We start from the raw sequence: 24,401 nt of genomic DNA, 5'->3' as shown, positions 1-24,401 counted from the left end.
AAGCCTATCAACATTAATACTAAAAATAGAGTTGGGGAGAAGAATTCATCTTCCACCTTCACACAGAAATTTTGAAAGCCCAAAAATGATAATAAAAGGTAAAAGAAACTTGTCGTTAACTCCTTACTCTGTAAGGTTTTCTCTGCATAAAAATATAACAATACGTCCTCGGGCCCCTTTTCCTACACTTTCCTCTTCTCCCCGACCAGAGGGGCGCTCTTTCTGCGCGGTGCATTCTGGGGACCGAGGTGGAGCCCGCCGCTGCCGTCATCGCCTGAGGGGAACGAGAAGAGGCCGCGACCAGGGAGAAAACGCAGAGTCGTCACCGGAGAGAAGTCGACTCCCTAGCAGCAGCCCACGCCAGAGGGCCGCCCACCTGTTCGCCCGTCCCCCTGCCCTGTTCACAATGCAGCCTGCTTCTGCAAAGTGGTACGATCGAAGGGACTATGTCTTCACTGAATTTTGTGTTGAAGACAGTAAGGATGTTAATGTAAATTTTGAAAAATCCAAACTTACATTCAGTTGTCTCAGAGGAAGTGATAATTTTAAGTATTTAAATGAAGTTGATCTTTTTCACAGTATTGATCCAAATGATTCCAAGCATTAAAAAAACGGACAGATCAATTGTATGCTATTTACAAAAAAGGAGAATCTGGCCAGTCACGGCCAAGGTTAACAAAAGGAAGGGCAAAGCTCAACTGGCTTAGTGAGGACTTCAATAATTGGAAAGACTGGGAAGATGATTCAGATGAAGACAGGTCTAATTTTGATCGTTTCTCTGAGATGATGAACAACATGGGTGGTGACGAGGATGCAGATTCACCAGAAGCAGATGGAGCAGGTGATGATTCACAAGACAGTGATGATGAAAAAATGCCAGATCGGGAGTAAGGAATATTGTCATCACCTGGATTTTGGGAAAGAAAAATAACTTCTCTGCAAGATTTCACAATTGAGAGAATTCCTGAGTTGACAGCTCTAAAGGCAGATGCTGTATTTGCCTACTTTGACCCATTTTTCAGCCTGTTTGTTTTTTAAAAGACTTCACTAAGGGTTGATATGTACCACTGTATGGGGCAATTTTAAGTCAGCTAAGGCAATAACCTTATGCATGAACATTTCCTAGATTTTCATGAAGCTGTTGAGTGAGGTCCTAGGCAATTGATGCAGCAGTTGTGATAAATTAAAAACATCTCACCTAAGTCTCCTTTTCTTCATAACATAGATACTGACATGATAGGAAGCTCTCAGCTTACGGAAAGAGAACTAAATTTAGATTATAGAACATGGATTCAAAAATGGCTGGAACAAATTGGCTGACACCTTACTGGTAACCTGCTATTCCTCTGGTGTTATCCTTCAGGATTGTTCCAAGTTTATTTTTCAGGAAATTCACTTCACATTATTCTATATAAGTGATTACTTGTCAGTATTCCACATGTATCTTAGCTAAAACTAGAGAATGCCCTAATTTAGATGGTTTTTGAAGCCTATATATTTGGTATTGTTTGACCCTTAGGTGTTTTTACATCTCTTAGCATGGAAGATGAAGAAAGCTGTACATTGTTAAGAGTCTGTACATTTAGACCAGATTTGTATCTGCACTGTCAGTACGGCAAATGAGTGAAAAATGTTTCATACAGTATTGGATTTATTTCTTTTTTTGATTCAGCTTATACTAGGGCTTAAAACCTCAATTTCTGTTCATGACAGTGGGGATTTTTTTTAATATCCACATTCTTTCTAATAAACTGTTGGAAGACTTCTTGGCTGTCCTTTTAAGTGTCTGGCTTACTGTAATTTTTATGTATTTACCACTTACTGGAATGGAGTTTTTATTTTTAATTGAGGAAAAATTTGGGATTATTCCTCTGTTTGAAAAAAGAGGCTTGCTGTAATGTCACAGGAAACCTTTTTAAAGTGGATCTGTAACAAAATACTATAGATGCACTTTGCAACAATTGGAAAAGTGTTGTGATTTGATTGAAATAAAACTAAATGTGTTGTCCTCCTCTAAAATATATATATATAGCAATAATTAGTAGTTATGCTAAAATTAATAATTTGAAACTATGTTTATGTACTGAAAGGATACATTTATAATGCTGTTTTGAACCAAGGGTTTCAATGTAAGAGAAAAAAGATACAAATATAAAATCAAATAATACTAAAACTCCATAAACTCAGGAAAAAAAAATATGGAAAAGAAGCTGTCTTGATTTCTCATTCATTTAATATTTACAAAGGACCTATCATATAGCAACACAGTAGTATGTGCAGGTGATATAAAAGATGAAGTGGAAGTTTCCATAAGAAAGAAGTACTCATTCTTACATTTTAATGTAAAAATAACTGAACTGGAGCTGAGCTGAGCCAAATCACAGTCTCTTTACTAGTGTGCACGTACACACACACACACACACACACACACACTTGCCTCCAGAAAAATACAGCAAATAGGTAGAAGTTTAAAATGTACACTATCTAAAAACTGTTAGCCATATTTGCAATTTTGCTATCAATTCAAGAATCAAACAAAATCAGAAACTCAGGTTTACAGCTTATGTTTTCTAATTTGTCAGTCTCCAACCCTATCGTTTACAAGTAACAGTATATTCAACTGTAAATGCAGTAGCACTTGCAGCAAAATTATGACTCTTAATGTTTCCTAATTATGTATTTTTTTAAAAAAAGATCTGTTCCCAAAATTAACTGGTAACTTTTCCCGTAACTAATGATGTCTAATTTCCCCACTGAACATCATGACATTTTCACTATTCTTTCTTTCATTCTTAGTTTCTTTCTGGGGCTCGAAGACACATGTAAATGAAGTCCAGAATAAAGTTCATTAAGTATACGTGGCCCATCAACTTTCAAAGTTAAAAGTCTCAGCTTTAGCTTGCTTTGTCTTGTCTATAATCCTCCTCATTCTAAAAGCTCTTGCCAAAACTCTAAAACAAGTAAGTTTTACCATTCTGAATCATCGCATTGTGAGCAGAAGTTAATAAAAATCATTCTTATCCTTCACTTTCTTAACCACCCATCACTGTCTAGATTTTTAAATTTAACAAGGTAAAATGAACATTAACCTTCCTGAAAAAGTTAAAGGCATACCTCTGCTCATTCTCTTTATCTTAGGCAAATGTTCTCTATTTGTTCTACTAATATAACACGATGGCTGTTTCTCCTACATTAAATTGTGCCCCATTCAAATAAATGCAAAATCCTACAACTTTTTTATTGTGGTAAAATATACATAAAATTTACCATCTTACCTTTCTAAGTGTACAGGTTCAGTAGTGTTAAGTACAGTCACCCTGTTGAGCAACCTTTTCATCTTACAAAACGGAAACTCTACACCCACTAAACAACAACCATCTTCCCCTGCCCACCAGCTCCTGGCAACCACCATTCTCTTTGTCTCTATGAATTTGACTACTCTAGGTATCTTATATAAGTGGAATCATACAGTATTTTTTATTTTTTGTCTGGCTTATTTCACTTAGTACAATGTCTTCAAGATTCATCCATGCTGCAGCAGGTGTCATTTTCCTTTCTTTTTAAAGCTGAATATTCCATTGAATATATATGCTACATTTTGTTCATCCACCCATCAATGGATATTTGGGTTGTTTCTCCCCTTTGGCTACTGTGAATCATGCTGCTATGAACACTAGTGTTAAAACTATCTGTTAAGTCTCTGCTTTCAATTCTTTTGTGCATATAGGCAGAAGAGGAGTTGCTGGGTAAAATAAAATCCTACAACTTTTGATCATTCTTTAATTCTCAGTTTACACAACTCTCTCTCTGTTTTCAACACCTACTAACAAGAATCAGATAAGATATAGGTTGACAAGGGAGCTCCATAGGTGACCTAGTCCATTTACGTACAGGTACTTGTACCCCCTCTGAAGTATCTAAACAGGTAATCCTCCAATGTCTTATACAAGCATACAATGTGGTGGGCGGGCACTATGTCCTCAAGCATTTCCAATTATTCACAAATTCCTTCTTAAGCTAAGCTAAATACTCTTCCTATATGTCTATTTATAAGTCTACCTTTATGATGGAAATCAGTAGTATAATGCTGGGAAAATCTGGGGGGCTCTTTGTTTTCCTCTGCAATGTTTGAATTTTGAAACTGATTTTGCAACAAATTATCTTTGAAAGTGGAGGGGAAAAGTTTGACATTATTTTTTTATCATTCCAATGACAGTTGTTCGAGTATTTTAAGACTTCATGAAATCCTGAAGTCTACTCCTTTCCAGATTATTTTTGGTGTCCTCACTGGCATTCCGTGCTGCACCCAATCCAAAGAATCTTTAATACAATAAGCTTATATCATCCATCCTCAAAATTCATCAGTGTCTGCCAATATTTGTTATCCCCATTTCAAACCTTTGATAAACAGGTTTAAGGGACATCATTAATTCAACTTATTTGATCCTAGAGATATTCTCCCTTGCAATAACAAGTTACTGCCTAATTCCTACTTTAATCCCCAATCTCTTGTCCATTTTTCCCGTACTCCTTCCTATAAAATAACAGTTGTCAAAACTTGGCCTTAAGGCCACAATGATTAATCATCTTCCCTATTCCTGGCTGAACTATACACAACCTATATTTATCCTTCAAAGCTCAATCCCTTGAACTTCAATAGGATTAAATAATAGACTTTCAAGGTTAAAAAAAAAAAAAAGTCATCTAGACCAGATGCTTAAATGCCCTCACTTCAAGTCGATTTTATTTTATTTATTTGTTCATTTATTTAGAGACAGGGTCTCACTCTGTAACGCAGGCTGGCTCAATCATACTGCAGCCTTGAACTCCTAAGCTCAAATGCTCCTTCCACCTCAGCCTCTTGAGTAGCTGAACCACATCTGCACCACCACGAACAGCTAATAATTTTTTTTTTTTTTTTTTGGTAGAGATGGGGTCTCCCTATGCTGCCCAAGCTAGTCTCAAACTCCTGGGCTCAAGCGATCATCCCGCTTCACCACCCAAAGTGATTACAGGCATAAGCCACCACACCTGGCCTAAAGTCAATTTTAAATGTAAAGATATAATAAATTTATAGTCAATGTATCTACAATCTTTCATTCACATGATATCCACATAGACATATATCTGTAAACACACACCCACAATCATTATTCACATATGAACTCTCAAAATTTAATACTACATAACTTTAAGATCAAAAATATATTTTTATGGCATACTTACATGCCTTTACAAACAGAACACACAGAACAAAACTGACCTCAATGGCACACTTACATTGGAAATTTCTAAATTACATTTGGTAATTTAGAAATTACCGAATTAATAAATAGTCTTGGTAGATTTTAGATTTAAATTTAAATTTTTGTATTCCTATACACCTTCAGTAAAACATTTTCCCTTCCCTTGATCATATTACCTGCAATTCCACCAATGATTGATTCATTCAGATTAACAACTAATCTGCTTTTTAAAAAGAAATAATATAAATGTAGCTTTTAACTTTGATTTAAAAAGTAAACATTTGATTCATCCACACTTCAATGAATTTGTTTCTTCATACTGTTTTCCTCCCCAAAACACACCATCAAACAAATGGGAATAAAAGCACTAAAGACATAAGGGAAAGGGTGTGTAGGAAAACTTTTAAACAAGCATCTTGGGGTAAGTAGATCTAGCTGGGGCCCCAAAATGAGAGGTTCTAGGTCAACAGAGCAGCAGATGGGCATAGAACAAATGAGAGTGATCTAGGAATCGCCTAGAGAGGGAGGTCATAGCAATAAAAGATTCCTCGGAAATTTTTTGTTGTTGTTTGCTTTATCTTACCCTTAACACCTAACTATAAACCTTCACTCTATCATCACATTATTGTCTTCCACTAACATCTTCTAAAATGCATGGCTTTGTCCACTAGCAGTAACAAGTGGGCAAAACAGTTTCAAATGAAAAAAAAAAAAAAAGGAGTCCAGTAATTCTATGTTCTATTTTTAGTAAACAAATGAAATAACAAGGTTCAATATTATCAATATTATTTAGATTAGATAATTACAAACTCCTGGTATAGAAGGGCCTTAGAGAACAATCCAACTTTTCACCTAAAGAGAAATAAAAAACTGTTCATTAAGATCCTTGTCCAGGCCAGCTGGGTGCGGTGGCTCATGCCTGAAATCCCAGCACTTTGGGAGGCCGAGGCGGGCGGATCACCTGAGTCAGGAGTTCGAGACCAGCCTGACCAACATGGAGAGACCCCCCGTTTCCACTAAAAATACAAAAAATTAGCCAGGCATGGTGGCGCATGCCTGTAATCCCAGTTGCTTGGGAGGCTGAGGCAAGAGAATCACTTGAACCCAGGAGGTGGAGGTTGCAGTGAGCCAAGATCGCACCATTGCACTCCCTGGGCAACAAAGAGCAAAACTCTATCTCCAAAAAAAAAAAAAAAAAAAAAAAAAAAGATCCTTGTCTAGGCCGGGCACAGTAGCTCACGCCTATAATCCCAGCACTTTGGGAGACCAAGGTGGGCAGATCACGAGGTCAGGAGTTCGAGACCATCTTGGCTAACATAGTGAAACCCCATCTCTACTAAAAATACAAAAAATTAGCTGGGAGTGGTGGCAGGCACCTGTAATCCCAGCTACTGGGGAGGCTGAGGCAGGAGAACTGCTTGAATCCTGGAGGCGGAGGTTGCAGTGAGCTGAGATCGCGCCATTGCACTCCAGCCCAGGCGACAGTGAGAGACTGTGCCTCAAAAAAAAAAAAAAAAAAAAAATCCTTGTCCAATCTGAGTGCAGCAGAAACAGCATTTATATTTTGGACTCACAGATGTGGGTTCAAGTTCTATCACTAATTAGATATGTAATTTCTCACCGATTTTATGTGTTTATCTATGAGATAATGATTTCACAAAGCTTATTAAAGATTAAATAGACCATGTGAAATAGACCATCTTAGTCAAGGCCATTTCACTACTGGTTTATTACAGCATCAGGCTTTTCAATCTTAAGAGGAATAGGTAATAAAAAGTAGGCCAGATGTGGCAGTGTACACCTGTAGTACCACCTACTACAGAAGCTATGGTGGGAGAATCACCTGAGCCCAGAAGGTCGAGGCTCCAGTGAGCTATGATCACACCACTGCACTCCTGCCTGAGACAAACAGAGAGACAGAGACAGAGACACAGAAAGGGACACACACACACACACACACACACACACACACACAGAGGAGGGTTTATTATCTGAGGTAAAAGGAGTATTAGTGAGGAAAATAAAATACTTATGAATGAATATAAACTATGGGCATGGTTCTAAAAGAACTCAGCTGGAGAGAGAGAATAAAAATCAACAGATTCAATTAAGTAAACCAAAAGACAGAAATTTTGCAATTTTATACTTTTGTCCTACTTGGTATTCTTGTTGATTTAGCAAACAGAGCTTGGATATCTAAACAGCTAACACTACTTAGTACAGTTATTTTCTACTTCGAACCAGAGTTACCAGTCCTGATGTAGCCATTTATATTGAGATTCAGAGTTTTGAAGTAGTTGGTTGACCCATTAATTTTATCAATTCCTGGCATTTCCCAACTAAGAGAAGTAACTTAGTTATAGATCTTAGGAGATTATTAAATGACTTTTGTGGCAAGTTTATGTTCCCTCAAGTCTCAAAAATAAAGACTAGAATAGGGGAGGCCAAATGGCACCAGCAAGTGGGAGAAGATCTCAAAAACAGCCCAGCCCAGGAAGCCTCTTTGTCCTTGTGGGCCTGAGACTACAACACCTCCCCCTCTCACAAGATGCTGAGCAGCCAAGTAGCTCAAGCAAAGGGGATCCTGCCAGGAAGCCTGTCTGTCCCCACAGGCTGAAGACTCCCTTTTGTCCACATCTACAGGCAACAGGCAACCCAGCCTGTGAAAATTCCCACCCCCTCAGACAGAAGCAACAGAGATCAATAAGAAGCAGCAGAGGTCAATGGGAGCCTCTGTGGCACCAGATAAAACAAGCAGACCCAAATACCACTGCAAAGGATCTGAAAATTAAACTGTTATTGGAACCACAATCCACTAAAACAGTCCAGGACCTGCATGGTAAACCTATGTAAGCACAGAGAATGCCAGCTTAAATAAGACTGCACATCTCCTAACATGATAGCCAAAATATCCAGGGTTCAATGGAAAATCGCTATCTGAATCAAAGAAGACAATTAAAGGACGCCAACACTGAGACAGATGTTAAAATTCTAAGAAAAATTTCAGAGTAGGCCGAATGCGGCGGCTCATGCCTATAATCCCAGCACTTTGGGAGGCTGAGGCGGGTGTATCACCTGAGGTCAGGAGTTTGAGGCCAGTCTGACCAGTATGGTGAAACCCCGTCTCTACTAAAAGTACAAAAATTAGCTGGGCATGGTGGCGCATGCCTGTAGTCCCAGCTACTTGGGAGGCTGAGGCAGGATAATTGCTTGAACTCGGGAAGCAGAGGATGCAGTGAGCTGAGATCGCATCATTGCTCTCCAGCCTGGGCGACGGAGCAAGACTCTGCCTCAAAAAAAAAAAAAAAGAAAAAAAAAGTAACAAATAAAAATTGGAATAGCTCTCAGGAGATCGAGACCACGGTGAAACCCCGTCTCTACTAAAAATACAAAAAATTAGCCAGGCGTGGTGGCGGGCGCCTGTAGTCCCGGCTACTCGGAGAGGCTGAGGCAGGAGAATGGCGTGAACCCGGGAGGCGGAGCTTGCAGTGAGCCGAGACTGCGCCACTGCACTCTAGCCTGGGCGACAGAGCGAGACTCCTCTCCGAAAAAAAAAAAAAAAAAAAAAAAATTGGAATAGCTCTCATAAAAATGCTTCAAGAACTACTTAAAATTCTCTTGAAACAAACATATAGAAAATATCAGCAAAGACAGAACTTATAAAAAGAAATCAAATAGAAATTATAAAAACAAAAAATACGTTAAGAAATTTAAAAACTCACCAGATGAAATCAGTAAGAGAGTGGAGACAACAGAGGACAGAATCAGTGAGCTTAAGAACAGGTCAATACAATTTACTCAATGTGAAGAGATGGAAAAAATAACACCAAAAAAAATTAACAGAATCTCAAGGCATTGTGGGATAATAACAGAAGATTCAACGTTCATATCATCAGCATTCCAGAAAGAAAAGAGAAAGAGAATAGGGTAGAAAGAGTATTCAAAGAATTGGCCAGGCACGGTAGCTCACATTTGTAATCCCAGCACTTTGAAAGGCCAAGGTGGTTGAATCGCTTGAGGTCAGGAGTTCAAGACCAGCCTGGCCAATGCAGTGAAACCCTGTCTCTACTAAATTAGCTGGCTTGGTGGCGCACACCTGTAATCCCAGCTACTCGGGAGGCTGAGGCAGGAGAATTGCTGGATCCTGGGAGGCAGAGGTTGCAGTGAGTAGAGATCACATCACTGCACTCCAGCCTGGGTGACAGAGACTCCGTCCCAAAAAAAAAAAAAAAAAAAAAAAAAAAAAAAAAAAGAGTATTCAAAGAATTAACAGCCGAAAACTTCTCTTATTTGGTTAAAGAAATAAACACAGGCCGGGCACAATGGCACAGGCCTGTAATCCCAGCACTTTGGGAGGGCAAGGCAGGCAAACTGCTTGAGCTCAGGCATTGTGCTGGGCAACATGGTGAAACCCTGCCTCTACAAAAAATGCAAAAATTAGATAGGCATGGTGGTGCACACCTGTGGTCCCAGCTACTCAGGAGGCTAAGGTGGGAGGACTGCTTGAGCCCAGGAGGCTGAGGCTACAGTGAGCTGAGATCGCACCATTGCACTCCAGCCTGGGCAACAAAGTGAGACCCTGTCTCAAAAAACAAAAAACCTGAAGATGTAACAGGATTTAAAAAGAAAAAGAAAAAGTAATAAAGAAAAATGTAGAAATAAACCTACAGATTCAAGAAAACTCAGTGAATCTAAATAGGATAAATCTAAATAAGCCCACCAAGATACATCATAATTAAACTTCTGAAAACTAAATCCAAAGAAAAAGTCCTGAAAGCAGTCAGAGAGAAACAACACATTACTATAGGGAAACATCAATTCAAATGACAATAGATTTCTCACCTAAAACCACATAGGCCAGAAGGAAGTGGCATGACATTTCACTAGTGCTGAATGAAAAGAACTGTCAACTGTGAATTCTGTATCTGATGAACTAGCTTCAGACTAAGTAAAACTAAAAGTAGTTTACTAAGAGAAGTAGAACTATTCTTAAAGAATGACTAAAGGAAGTCATTCAATAGAATGGAAATGATAAAAGAAGCAATCCTGTAGCACCAGGAAGAAAAAACAGAAAGAACAGGAATAGGTATATACCACAGACTATGCTTTTCATAAATTTTAAAAATCACATTTGATGACTGGAACACAAATGTTAATACCATCTCATACTCAAGAATCTAAATGGAAGTACAGTTTCCACACTTCACTTGGAGTGGTAAAATTATATCAGCAGAATGTGATAAATCATATGTATATATTGTAATACCCAGCTGAAACAGTTAAGAAAGGTATGTAAAGACATACAAAGAAATACAATACTATAAATAAATCAAGACAGAATCCTAAAATACGATCCATGAGGAAGAAAAGCGAAACAGAGGAATGAGAAATAGAGGAAACAAACAGGAAACAAAAAAGAAAAAAAAAAGGCAAACTCATCTATCAATAATTAAACATAAATGGTGTAAACACATAAATTAAAAGGCAAGGATTGGCAGCATGGGCCAAAAAAAAATTCTAAACTATATGCAGTTTACAAGAAATTCATTTACAGTTTCAAGGTGTGTTTAAAATTAAACATGCACTTACCACACAACCCAGCAACAGCACTTTCTGTACATTTATCCCAGAGAATGGAAAATGTATGCCCATACAAAAATATTTACACAGATGTTCATAGAAGTTTTATTTTTAATAGCCAAAGCCTGGAAACAATTCAGATATCATGCAATGGATAGTTAGAAATGGTCATACATCCATGTCAAAGACTACTACTCAGCAATAAAAAAGAATGAACTATGAACACAGTAACTTGGAGGACTCTCCAGAGACATACAATGAATGCAGGTTGTGGGGGAGCCAATCCCAGTTGGTTACATACTCTATGATTCCATTAAACACTTGAAATGACAAAATTATAGAAATGTAGGACAGACTAGTATAAGGAAGGGGGGCAAGAGGTACTAGGGAAGTACATGTGATTTTAAAAGGGGAACACAAGGGATATTCGTTGAAAGTATTCTGTATCTTGATTGTGGTGGTAGGTACATGAATCTATACACGTGATAAAACCACATAGCACCCCATACACATACACACACCCGGGTACCAGTAAAACCAGGTGGATTATATCAGAAACAATATTCTGGCTGTGACACTATACTATGGTTTTGTACAATGTTACCATTAGGAGAATCTGCATAAAAGGTTACTTCCTACAACTGCTTATGGCTTACATTTTTCTGTTGTACTTTAATTTTCTATAGTGAGCAATGGACAGCTGTTATTTATTCCTGGTCAATATCCATTCCCTCTTCTTCTGTAAAGAATGCTCAACTTTGGCTGGGCATGGTGGCTCACGCCTGTAATCCCAGCACTTTGGAAGGCTGAGGTGGGCGGACCACTTGAGGCCAGGAGTTTGAGATCGGCCTGACCAACACAGTGAAACCCCATCTCTACTAAAAATACAAAAAATTAGCTGGGTGTGGTAGCGTGCGCCTGTAATCTCAGTTACTCAGGTGGCTGAGGCAGAAAATTGTTTGAACTCAGGAGGCAGAGGTTGCAGTGCGCCGAGACTGCACCACTGCACTCCAGCCTGGGCAACAGAGCAACAGACTCTGTCTCAAAAAAAAAAAAAAAAATGCTTAATTTTGCTTTGGGGAACTATGCCCTACCCTACTGGAAATAGTCTTAGTAAGACTGTCCATCAAGATATCTCACCATTCCTGGGCACTGGGCCAACCAAGTTCACTCTTCCCTTAAAGTTTAACCTTGAGCAGAGTAGACAATGACTAATTTAGCCCAGCTGCAGTGTCTTGATGAGACTATGCATTAGTTCTATCTACCTGATCTCTGAAGCTGCCTTCCTTCTAATTTCAGAGCCTGTTTCTTGCCTTGGAGTCTGAGTCTTGCCTCTGCCCCCATATTCTTTAAATAAATCTCATTTTGCTTAAGTTATTCACGTTTGTTTCCTATCATTTGCACTTAAAGAACCCAATCAATGATCAGGCGTGGTGGCTCACGCTTGTAATCCCAGCACTTTGGGAGGCCAAGGCAGGCAGATCACTTGAGGTCAGGAGGTCAAGACCAGCCTGGCCAACATGGTGAAACCCCGTCTCTACTAAAAATACAAAAATTAGCCGGGGGTGGTGGCAGGCGCCTGTAATCCCAGTTACAAGGGAGGCTGAGGCAGAAGAATCACTTGAACCTGGGAGGCGGAGGTTGCAGTGAGCCGAGACCATGCCACTCCACTCCAGCTTGGGTGACAGAGTGAGACTCTGCCTCCAAAAAATAAATAAATAAATAAATAAATAAGAACAAATCAAATATATGCTCCCTTCAAACAAACCTAACACAAAACAAAATTTACCTAGTTTTTTTATTTTTTAATTATAATTTTTACTTTGTAAGACCTTAATTAAGCTTTCATCCACAAACTCTTGCTTACAATAAATAGGTTCTTACAAATGAACTTAATGGACTACAAATATAACTAGAGTTAAAAAGACTAATTAATTAAGCTCTAATTATAACCCAAGCATGCCATGTCCAAGTAACACGAAAATACGTGGACATGACTGTTGCCCTTAGGTCTCACAGGCATGTAACATGGGAACTGCTACAGTGCAGGTGAATCTAAAAGGCCATGCCCACACACAAAAAGCCAATTCAGTAAAGGATCCAGACTAAGATTTTTAACCCATTCTGCCCTGGTTTTAAGTATCATGCCCCTAAAGGATTTACCAATTTTTTTTTTTTTTTTTTAGACGGAGTCTCGCTGTGTTGCCCAGGCTAGAGTGCAGGGGCATGATCTTGGCTCACTGCAACCTCCGCCTCGCGGGTTCAAGCAATTCTCCTGTCTCAGCCTCCCGAGTAGCTGGGATTACAGGCGCCAGCCACCACAACCAGCTAATTTTTGTATTTTTTAGTAGAGATGCGGTTTCACCATATTGGTCAGGCTAGTCTCGAACTCCTGACTTCAAGTGATCCACCCACCTCGGCCTCCCAAAGTGCTGGGAGTACAGGCGTGAGCCACCATGCCCAGCCGATTTACCAATATTTTATCTAAATTAAGAGCATAGCCGGGAGCGGTGGCTCACGCCTGTAATCCCAGCACTTTGGGAGGCCGAGGCAGGTGGATCACGAGGTCAGGAGATCGAGACCATTCTAGCTAACACTGTGAAACCCCATCTCTACTAAAAATACAAAAAATTAGCTGGGCGTGGTGGCGGGCACCTGTAGTCCCAGCTACTCGGGAGGCTGAGGAAGGAAAAAGGCATGAACCTGGGAGGCGGAGGTTGCAGTGAGCCGAGATTGTGCCACTGCACTCCAGCCTGGGCAACAGAGCAAGACTCCGTCTCAAAAAAAAAAAAAAAAAAGAGCATAAACATACATTTCCAATCTTATAGCCATAAAGCAAATGTTAATATACATGTTTCCAGTCTACTAAATATTTTCATTATTACTCTACAGAATACTTGGCATCCCAATGCTTTTATAAGTCAAATGCTGATTTTAATAAACCTTAATGTAGATTGGATTTCTAAACTTATGATCAAACAATAATTACAAACTGCAAGAACCAAAAAAAGCAACACTTAATGAATAAACATTAACATAGTAATATCGATATTACTTAATTTCTGGACTAATTAGTTTTATAAAGTAAAACTCATGCATCCAAAGGTAAGTTCAATTAAATTTATAAAAGTGTGCTTTATAATTGCATAATACTTCTTTAGAATAAAGTAATACTTCTTACCTTCTGGAGTCAGAATGCAGTTCAGGAAAATGAAAGGAGGAAAAAAAAGCTTTTAATTTTTCTTACAAAGCAACAATACAACCAAAAATTAAACTGTCCCTTCCCATCCCAGCAATATCCACAATTCCCCAAATTAGCAACCCCCTCATTAATTTCTTCATTAAAATTTACAAATTAGCCAAAAATATCATATCAAAATATGTCTAAAGATATATAAATTTAGCTAAACAGTCTAAACTACTTCAGAAAACAGTTGCAGTAATTTGATTATGTAACAGAGTAAAACTGTTAGGGCAGTTAAATGTCGATACAATTAATACTTCCCATTCTTTAATATTCTTCCCATGCATTTCAATTTCAAGGAGCCATCATAATGCCATCAGCTATGGACTTAAGGTTTATTAGCTTCCCTGTGATCCATAATGGAGCTCTTATGGATCTGAATTACAATGGATAAGAATACTCTTTTCTGTCAATATCCAAGCATTTTGTTGTCGTTTTTTTCATTACTAATCCTTCTTGACATCCCTACCAGGTTTGTGGGCTTGAAAGCAGATTGCAACTAACAGATAGGGAAGATGGCTGGGCACAGTGGCTCATGCCGAGGCCAAAGGAGGAGGACTGCTTGAGCCCAAGAGTTCAAGATGAGCCTGAGCAACAAAGTGAGACCTCATTTCTACAAAAAATATTTTTAAAATGTTTAAAAAGAAGAGGAGGAAGATGCAAGCTTAACCACAAAGGTATCCTCCAACCTTAGATATTGTATCAATACAAATAATGTTCTTCATTCTAAAACTAAGCTCTTTCTAATGAAATCACTTCAAGGCAATTCAGCTTAGTAAATAACCAAATGATCTACTCTGCAGGGATAAGGATTTCTGCTGAAAAGTAGTAGAGAATATTGACTTTATTTCCCTTGCTATACAATTTTGCATGTGGAGAGATATGGGAAAAAAAATACGTGCTCTAATTGGTTTTTAGTATAAAGTAAGCTAAGACATATAACCTTAAATACTGTATGAAAGAGATTATCTTCTTCATAAACAAATTAGTACTAATCAGATGTCATTAGGACTCCCCCAGACAAAGAGGTAAAATCTCAGTCTCTAAAATGTTTATTGAGCATAATCTTTGCTGGGTGGTTCCCAGAGTTCTTTACAATCTAGGCAGTTGGCCACACTCATTCATTAGCTATATAACTTACTCACCTATATTAATCTTATAGTGTGAAAGATTCAAACTCACCAAAATTACTAATTATATATCATGAACCCTTGGGATCACTCACGAATGGTCTAATTCGTAAAATGCCCAATTTGTGGATAATAAATTCATGAACAAATAATCTTCCTAATTTATTTCCCCTCTTCTATTCATGAATGGAAAGACAAGAAAAACTAGTCAGAGAATAGGGTCTCAAGAACTGAATATTTTACTATTTTTCTCTTCTTTCCTAAAAACTCTATTTCTCTATTAGCTGATAGAAGAGTCAAGATAATACAGTTAATAAGATGAGCAAAGCAGGTTAAGGAAAACTCCAAAGAGGGGTGGGGGGGGGGCGTCGGAAGCACTAAAGGCAATAGCTACTTCAGAAGGAAGGCATTAAGCCCGACACTTAACGCTATAAAAGCACATCTGTAAACACTAATGGCAGCCACAGCTGATGGAAGGGAAAAACCTATTGCATATCTAGCCTAAGCGTAGTAGTAGTAATGAGTAGTAACAGTAAAGAATTAATAGGCATGGTTTCAAAGAATATTCAGGGTGTGTACTCTGTCAACAGTGTGTAGGCTTAATGTGTAGATTTAATTGTTCTATTTTTTGTAAGCCAGAATATCCGAATTGCACACAACTAGTCTCAAGTTCTTATCTGTTAGATATAAAGTGACATATTCATGCGATAAAATGACTGCAATTTATTTCAGAACAGCCCAGGGTGTAAATACTTTTTATAGTTTATGATGGAGGATGTATACTTTTGTTTTTAGAATTTTCGAAAAGTAAAAATTTATATTTTAAAAAAGCATCTTCAGGCCAGGTACTATAGCTCACATCTGTAATCCCAGCAGTTTGGGAGGCCAAGGTGGGAGGATCCATTAAGCCCAGGAGTTTGAGACCAGCCTGGGCAACATAGAGACCCTGTCTCTACAAAAAATTTAAAAATTAGCCAGGCATGGTGGTGTGTGCCTGTGGTTCCAGCTACTCAGGAGGCTGAGGTGGGAGAATCACTTGAGGCTGGGAGGTTGAGGCTGCAGTGAGCTGTGATTAAAAAACAAAACAAAACCAAACCAAGAGGCGGCCAGGTACAGTGGCTCATGCCTGTAAACTCAGCACTTTGGGAGGCCGAAGCAGGAGGACCACTTGAGTCCAGGAGTTCAAGACCAGCCTGGGCAACATGGCAAAACCCTGTCTCTACAAAAAAAAAAAAAAAAAAAATTAGCCAAGCACAGTGGCGCACGCCTGTGGTCCCAGCTACTTAGGAGGTCAAGGCTGAGGTGAGACATGATCGTGCCACTGCACTCCAGTCTGGGTGACAGTGAGACTATCTCAAAAAGAAAGAAAGAAAAAGAAAGAAGTTACATTCACTCATGTGTTTAGCTGTACCTGTATATTTGTACGTATTACATAAATATGTAATAGCTAATATTTATTCCCCAAAAGGTGGGACAGATTCCCCAGCAGAGGGCTTTTCAGCAAAGCTCTTCTAGTACCTAGTAGGCAGTTTCCTGCGGCCACCTCAGGCTGCGGCACCAATGAACTTTGTCATCCACTGAACTAGACCCCTGCTTTCTTTTTACCTTTGAATAGTTAATCCCTGGTTAATCTGTTAATAACTTCCAGTTAATAACTTTCCTGTTCAAATTACTGTGTACTTTCTGGTCTTCTGATCAGACCCTAAGAACTATAGAAGTGTATAACTCAGAGACTTACACAGAACTCTTAACTTATCAATGCCCAAAATCCCAGAAACAGTTCCATTAAGCTGTGTGTGAGTAGCCGTGTGAGCATATTTGGGAGGCTGGAGTTTGAATCACCTCTGACACTCCTGACAAATGGCATAGTTTGTAATGACAAGAAGAAATATGGGCTCAAGTCAGGAGAAACTTAAAAACAAACTGGGGCACTAGGTGCTCTTTGTTTCTCTGCAAATTGTAAAATCGGCATCATCAGACAAAAAGGAAAGCGCTTTTTTAAAAAGGCTATTTTATATACTGATGGCTAATGACAACCATTTTGCCATAACTGTTACTTTGATTCAAGGTAAAATAAAATTCTGAATCATTTCCCTTAGTAACTGAAGTATACCGTCAAAATGTACACAAAAATGGACACATCTCTCTGAATCTTTGGTTTTATTTCTAGCGTCTCAGGAGGGAAACAAAATACCTAACCATTCCTTCAATATTTAGATTCATACAAATGCACAGTATAATCCAGAATCAACACATGAGCTGTAATAATGAGAATAGGGGTTCTTTAAACAAACCCAATAAACAAAATCTCTACCCAATGAATAATATAGATTTTTAAAAAGCAAACTGTCTACAGAAAAACAAATGAGTAAAACCTTACAAAATTGTTTTAAAGGTTCTAACAGTACTTCAAATTTGGAACAAGCAATTCTGTGTTGAAGAGCTCAACCCTAGGAAACCACTGCCACATTATCATTGGTATTTATGTAACAAACTGAAATTAGGTTATATTTTAGCCACAGAAAATTGAACAAGGAGGTGAGACGTCTCTCAACAAAATTCTTTTTACTATTTTTTATTTTATGAAATAACTGTTTATTGGTAAACAGTATAGGAATTAACTCTTCTCTACTTACAAATGACCAGATATCACAGCTACAGCATTTATCTATAGTATCAATAACTTTTCATGTCTTCTTAACTGTTACAAAAAAACTAAGCTAATTTAAAGAACTCCACAATGCCTTTGCTATCGACTCTGACTACTAAGTATAACAGAAACAGTTCTTAACCTCTCCTGGCCTAAGTCATGTCCTCCCATTTCACCTGAAACATCAAAACTTCTGTCTTTTTTCTTCCCTATTACTCCTATGGGAAATTCTATCTTTTTTTTTTTTTTTTTTTTTAAGAGGCAGGGTCTTGCTTTGTTGCCCAGGGCTGGAGTGCAGTGGCACGATCACGGCTCACTGCAGCCTTGACCTCCTGGGCTCAAGTGATCCTCCTGCCTCAGCCTCCCAGCATATTTGGGAGGCTGGAGTTTGAATCACCTCTGACACTTCCTGAGGTGATTATTATTAATATACGAGGTACTAATAATACCTCATGTATTCATAGGACATCTATTCATGGGACTATAGGCCTGCACTACCATGTTCTCGCTATCTTGTTCAGGCTGGTCTCAAACCCCAGGCCCCAAGTCCCTCAAGTGATCCTCTCGTCTCAGCTTCCCAAAGTGTTGCAGTTACAGGCATGAGCCACCATGCCCAGCTTAAACTATCTTTAAAATTAGTGCATTAATGCATAAAAACAACATAATGGAATACAAAAAGTCACAGATACTGGTGGGGGAAAAATTTAAGGACCTTTTTCTTCCTATATTTTCTAAAATGCTGCTATGCTTTATAGTTATAAACAGGCATTTAATTTAAATATTATAATGCTTTTGTAAAAAAATAAAAAAGGAATTCATGTTTCTAATTAATTCTCAGAGTTCCATACTTCGGGTAGATGATTTCCAATCTTACTTACCACCTAACTTCTTAAAGGGGCTAGTACCTGAATCTTTCACAGCTAGGAGCCAACCACTTCTTTTTAAGTATTTTATTGGTTGGTTGAGGTAAAACCCATGTAACATAAAAGTTACCATTTTAACCGTTTTTAATCAGTGGCATTAAGTACATTAACAATGCTGTGCAACTGTCACCATCACATCTTCAGAACGTTTTCAACGTCTCTAACAGAAATTCTGTACTCATTTAACAGAAACTCACTATTCCCCACTACTCCAGTCTGTGGTAACCTCTATTCTACTTTCTCTGTATGAACTTACCTATTTTAGGTATCTCATGGAACTGGAGTCATATATTTGTCTTTTTGGGTCTGGCTTACTTCACTTAGCATAATGTTTTCAAGGTTCATCCATACTGTAGCATGTATCAGAATTTTATACCTTCTTAAGACTGAATAATATTCCACTGTATGCACATATCTTATTTTGTTTATTCATTAATCTGTTCATAAATATTTCAGTTGTTACCACTTTAATAAATTTTAAAATCAAACAAAAATGGTATTGAATAACCTAGGCAAAATTCTTCAAAATGTAGGAGCCAACGGAAAAATATAAAGGGAGAAGAGCTCAAAGTCATGTATTGAGGTCCGAGGAATGAAAATAAAACAGTAAGTAGTCACACACCTTTGAGAAGCTTAGTATGTGTTTCATTCTGTAATCTTTCTAAAAACTTTTAAGAGTATAAGACTACCAGCCGGGCATGGTGGCTCACGCCTGTAATCCCAGCACTTTGGGAGCCCAAGGCAGGAGGATCACCTGAGTCCAAGAGTTCGAGACCGGCCTGGGCAACATGGCGAAACCCTTGCCTCTACAAAAAAAATACAAAAATTAGCTGGGCATAGTGGCACATGCACCTCTCATCCCAGCTACTCAGGAGGCTGAGGTCATGGGACTGCTTGATCCCAAAAGGACAAGGCTGCAGTAAGGTGAGATTGCACCACTGCACTCCAGCCTAGGTGACAGAGTGAGACCCTGTCTCAGAAAAAAAAGACTACCATTTGCTACATCACGGCAGCAAGAGAATAATCTATAATTATATATGAATATGATCTTCCAACCAATAATACCTCATATACTCATTAACAAGTAGGTTTTAAATATGCTGAGGAGTGGGGAAAGATAATGTCACTGCCTCTGGAGCTACCTTAACATAACGTATGGAGAAATTGTATGTTTTTTTATAACCACAAACATATATAATTTCAAACCTTAGTGCTATGAAGAACACAGAACATGCCAGGCATGGTGGCTCATGCCTGTAATCCCTGCACTTTGGGAGGCCGAGGAGGGAAGATCATTTGAGGTCAGGAGTTCGAGACCAGCCTGGCCAACTTGGTGAAACCCTGTCTCTACTAAAAATACAAAAATTAGCTTTGGGAGGCCGAGGCGGGTGGATCACGAGGTCAGGAGATCGAGACCATCTTGGCTAACACAGTGAAACCCCATCTCTACTAAAAATACAAAAAATTAGCCGGGTGTGGTGGCAGGCGCCTGTAGTCCCAGCTACTTGGGAGGCTGAGGCAGGAGAATGGCGTGAACCCAGGTGGCAGAGCTTGCAGTGAGCCGAGATAGCGTCACTGCACTCCAGCCTGGAGGACAGAGCAAGACTGTCTCAAAAAAAAAAAAAAAAAAAAAAAAAAATTAGCCAGGCATTGTGGCACGTGCCTGTAGTCCCAGCTACTCCGGAGGCTGAGACAGAAGAATCACTTGAACCCGGGAGAAAGAGGTTGCAATGAGCCAAGATTGCGCCACTGCCCTCCAGCCTGGGCGACAAGAGCGAAACTCTGTCTCAAAAAAAAAAAAAAAAAAGAAAAGAAAAGAACAAAGAACACTACAACAAACTAAAATAGGAAGATATGATCAAGACCAGTAAGCCAATCAAAATTGTCTCTGAAAAAGAGGTACCCAAATGGAGACCTAAAAGACTTAACTGTCCAATAGCTGAGCGAAAGCACATTCCCTGCTAAGGGTGGTCAGCATGTACTGCTTTGTTGTGCTGTAACTGCATTACCACAACATAGTTTAACCAGGAAAAGCTACTTTCAATTGTCACTATGTAAACCAGAAGCTATCTGATGATTCACATACTTTACTACCTTTTGAAAAAAAACTCTCCCATTTTTTCCTGCTGTTTTTGTTTGTTTTTAATAATCTTTATTTATTTACTATTCCTGCTTGCTCCCTGGAAATGATCACGGTAAGTTTAAAGTCCCAGAGCCTTACTATGTTACAGCTGGATGATACTGACATTAAGACCTCCTGGCCTCAAGTGATCTGCCTGCCTCAGCCTCCTAAAATGCTGGGATTACAGGCGTAAGCCACTGTGCCTAGCCCACAAAAGGTACTTTTAAAAGCTAATTCTTCAAATGTGTGTAGCTAGATAGATAGACAGATAGATGTATATATCTATATATAAGTATATGTGTGTGTGTGTGTGTGTGTGTATATATATATATGTTTTTTTTTTTTTTTTTTTTGAGACGAAGTCTCGCTCTGTTGCCCAGGCTGGAATGCACTGGTGCAATCTCAGCTCACTGCAACCTCCACCTCCCGGGTTCCAGCTACTCTCCTGCATCAGCCATCCAAGTAGCTGGGATTACACACACACGTCACCACGCCTGGCTAATTTTTTTTTTTTTTTTTAATAGAGACAGGGTTTTGGCTGGGCACGGTGGCTCACACCTGTAATCCCAGCACTTTGGGAGGCCAAGGCGGGCGGATCACAAGGTCAGGAGATCAAGACCATCTTGGCTAACACAGTGAAACCACGTCTCTAATAAAAATACAAAAAACATTAGCCAGGTGTGGTGGCAGGTGCCTGTAGTCCCAGCTACTCGGAAGGCTAAGGCAGGAGAATGGCGTGAACCTGGGAAGCGGAGATTGCAGTGAGCCAAGATGGCACCACTGCACTCCAGCCTGGGTGACACAGTGAGACTCCGTCTCAAAAAAAAAAAAAAAAAAAAAAAAATAGAGACAGGTTTTAACCATGTTGCCCAGGCTGGTCTCAAACTCCCGACCTCAGATGATCCGCCTGCCTCGGCCTCCCAAAGTGCTGGGATTACAGGCGTGAGCCACTGCACCTAGCCTTCAGATGCATTTTAGTGTTTTAATTTTAAAATGTTTACACTCAATTTTTCAGGGATGTGTTATATAAAGTAAGGTAAACTAACAAATTTTACTTTTTCATATCAATGAAGCAAACCTAATTTATTTCAACCTACTGAAGTTTGACTATAAATCAACAAAGAATTTAAACTGCTTTAGAAAGGGAGAGCCAATAAAAAAAACTCAACTAGAATTTCACGTCAAAGAAAAGAAAACGAGTGCCCATAGTCCTAGCTTCAGGAGGCAGAGATGGGAGAATCACTTAAGGCCAGGAGTTGAAGGCTGCAGTACACCATGATCATGGCTGTGAACAGCTACTGCACTCGAGGCTGGGCAACACAATGAGACTCCATCTCTTTAAAAAAAAAAAAAGAAAGAAAGAAAGAAAAAATGAGAAATAAAATCTAGAACATGCGATGGCTATTCATCAAGAAATACACTGTCCGTTTACAAATATTTGGGCATAGCTTACTGTTTCTCAACGGGAACACTATTGGCACCTGAGATGAAAAACTATTCAATGTGAAGCAACATCCAGCACAATGCAAGACATTTAGCATTCCTGTTACCTGCCCACTTGTGTTCCCCTACCCCAATCACTGTGATAATCAAAAATAGCCCCCCAAAATTTTAACTCTTTCTCCAAGAGTGTTACACAATGCCACCTATAGTTGAAAACCAGCAGTAGTTTGAAAGCACTGCAAACTTTTCCTATCTTAATGAAAATCTAACATAGACTCCCAAATTTCTGTCTTAATATACAGAGCATACTTAATATAATTTTAACATTTCTTGATGATAGAGAGTCTTGATTAAGAACATTTACGATTGGCCAGGCATGGTGGCTCACGCCTGCAATTCGAGCACTTTGGGAGGACAAAGCAGGCAGACTGCCTGAGCTCAGGGGTCCGAGAACAGCCTGGGCAAAATGGTGAAACCCTGTCCCTACTAAAAGTACAAAAATTAGGCATGGTGGTGTGTGCCTGTAATCCCAGCTACTCAGGAGGCTGAGGCAGCAGAATTGCTTGAACCCGGGAAGCAGAGTTGCAGTGAGCCAAGATCGTGCCACTGCACTCCAGCCTGGGCAACAGAGTCAGACTCCGTCTCACAAAAAAAAATAAAAAAACCCACACACACACACACATTGACTATTAAGTATTACTGCAAATTTTTTTTTTTTTTTTTAAGACAGCATCTTGCTTTGTCACCAAGGCTGGAGTACCATAGCACCTTCTTAGCACTCTGCAGCCTCGAACTCCTGGACTCAAGCAATCCTCCCACCTCAGCCTCCCAAAGAGCTGCGATCACAAGCATGAGCCACCATGCCTGGCCTGCTATTGTAATATAATAAGGTTCTTGGAAATTAAAGTCTATGTTATCTTTGATCCTGTATTAATGGCCCAAGTCTATCATATTTGAACCTGTTAAGACTATTATTTGACATATATACTGCTTTACAGTTCTTTTTCATTTTATCCTTTTTAGCCAGCATTATTTCTTCTGGGACTATCTGTCCACCTCTAGGACTCTCCCGCTATGAGAGTAATTTTTATCACTAATGACCAAGTTTATTAAATCAAAAAGCCTGAAGTGACAGATGAAAGCTTGAAGATGGCTCCAGGTCTTCCTAAAAATTGAAGTGCATGGGCTTAACGATAGCTACCCTCTAAGAATTGAACTTACTTCTGGTTTTAAAACTATGTAATGACTTAAAAAATGCCAAAGATCTGACAGCTGATCAGAACAAAGCATTTATTATTAAGTAATTAATCTTCAGGACTAAAGTATACTATTATATACTACCAAATACTCTGATCAAGTATTATAATTATTACTAATAATTAAATAACTCACCTGATTTCTTTTAGTCCTTCTCTCTGGATAACTTGAAGAATTTCTTTATGACTCATGGGTGTATTGGGGTATTTTTCTAAGACCTGAAAAACAAGTATATAATAATAAATTATTTCTTATTTCAAGTTATTATAATTCTATATATATATATTTTTTATAATTATGTCTTAAAAGCTAAAATTAATAACCCAATTATTCACTATTAATACATATGCAATTGTTTACTTTCTACCTCCATCCCCACATCCCTTCACTATCTGTGATCTATTGCAAGCACATTAAGATTATCCATTTCCTGGTAAATGTATAGCAAAGCCTAGTAAATCACAGGTGCACAATAAATTCTTAACCAAAACAAGTAAACAATATGATTATAATAAAATTAAAGTAATATATGTGTTCTGGTTCTGGTAAAGACAGAGTAGGCAAAGTCCATTCTGTCTCTCCCACTGAATGCAACTAAAAACCTGGACAGAATGCATGAAGCAGCTATTTGAGGACTCCAAAAATGGTAGCAGGTGGCCTGGGGAGGAAAGCATAACTAGGAGTACCACGCTAGTCCAGCAGTGAGTTTCCTGATTTTGTTTCCCTCTGGTAGCTCCTCTGAGCCTGGACTTAAAGGCAGCCCAAAACCCGGAACTGCAGACTAAGTGCAGGCAGAAAGTGCTCCA

The 24,401-nt window shown here is 38.9% G+C and overlaps 1 protein-coding gene and 1 pseudogene across 3 annotated transcripts in view; one reads left to right on the top strand and one right to left on the bottom strand.

Moving 5' to 3' along the window:
• The window catches only part of ASXL2 (ASXL transcriptional regulator 2), a 555,729-nt gene that overhangs the window by 90,595 nt on the left and 440,733 nt on the right, over window positions 1–24,401 (bottom strand). The window contains exons 2-3 of one of the 3 annotated variants that reach the window (XM_055252963.2): window positions 23,731–23,813; window positions 23,107–23,109 (exon numbers count right to left, since the gene is read on the bottom strand). The exons of 1 other annotated variant lie outside the window; for it this stretch is intronic. In XM_055252963.2, coding sequence (XP_055108938.2) covers window positions 23,107–23,109; window positions 23,731–23,813 — 86 coding nt within the window. The remainder of the gene's footprint in view (window positions 1–23,106; window positions 23,110–23,730; window positions 23,814–24,401) is intronic. One more of the 3 variants, XM_055252962.2, reaches the window with a different exon arrangement.
• LOC129468003 (prostaglandin E synthase 3-like) lies at window positions 251–1,155 on the top strand (annotated as a pseudogene).

The sequence above is a fragment of the Symphalangus syndactylus genome, chromosome 18 (genome assembly GCF_028878055.3).
Source record: "Symphalangus syndactylus isolate Jambi chromosome 18, NHGRI_mSymSyn1-v2.1_pri, whole genome shotgun sequence".
NCBI lineage: Eukaryota > Metazoa > Chordata > Mammalia > Primates > Hylobatidae > Symphalangus > Symphalangus syndactylus.
The sequence above is the reverse complement of the archived record's forward strand: the minus strand, read 5'-3'. Positions and strand labels throughout refer to the sequence as shown.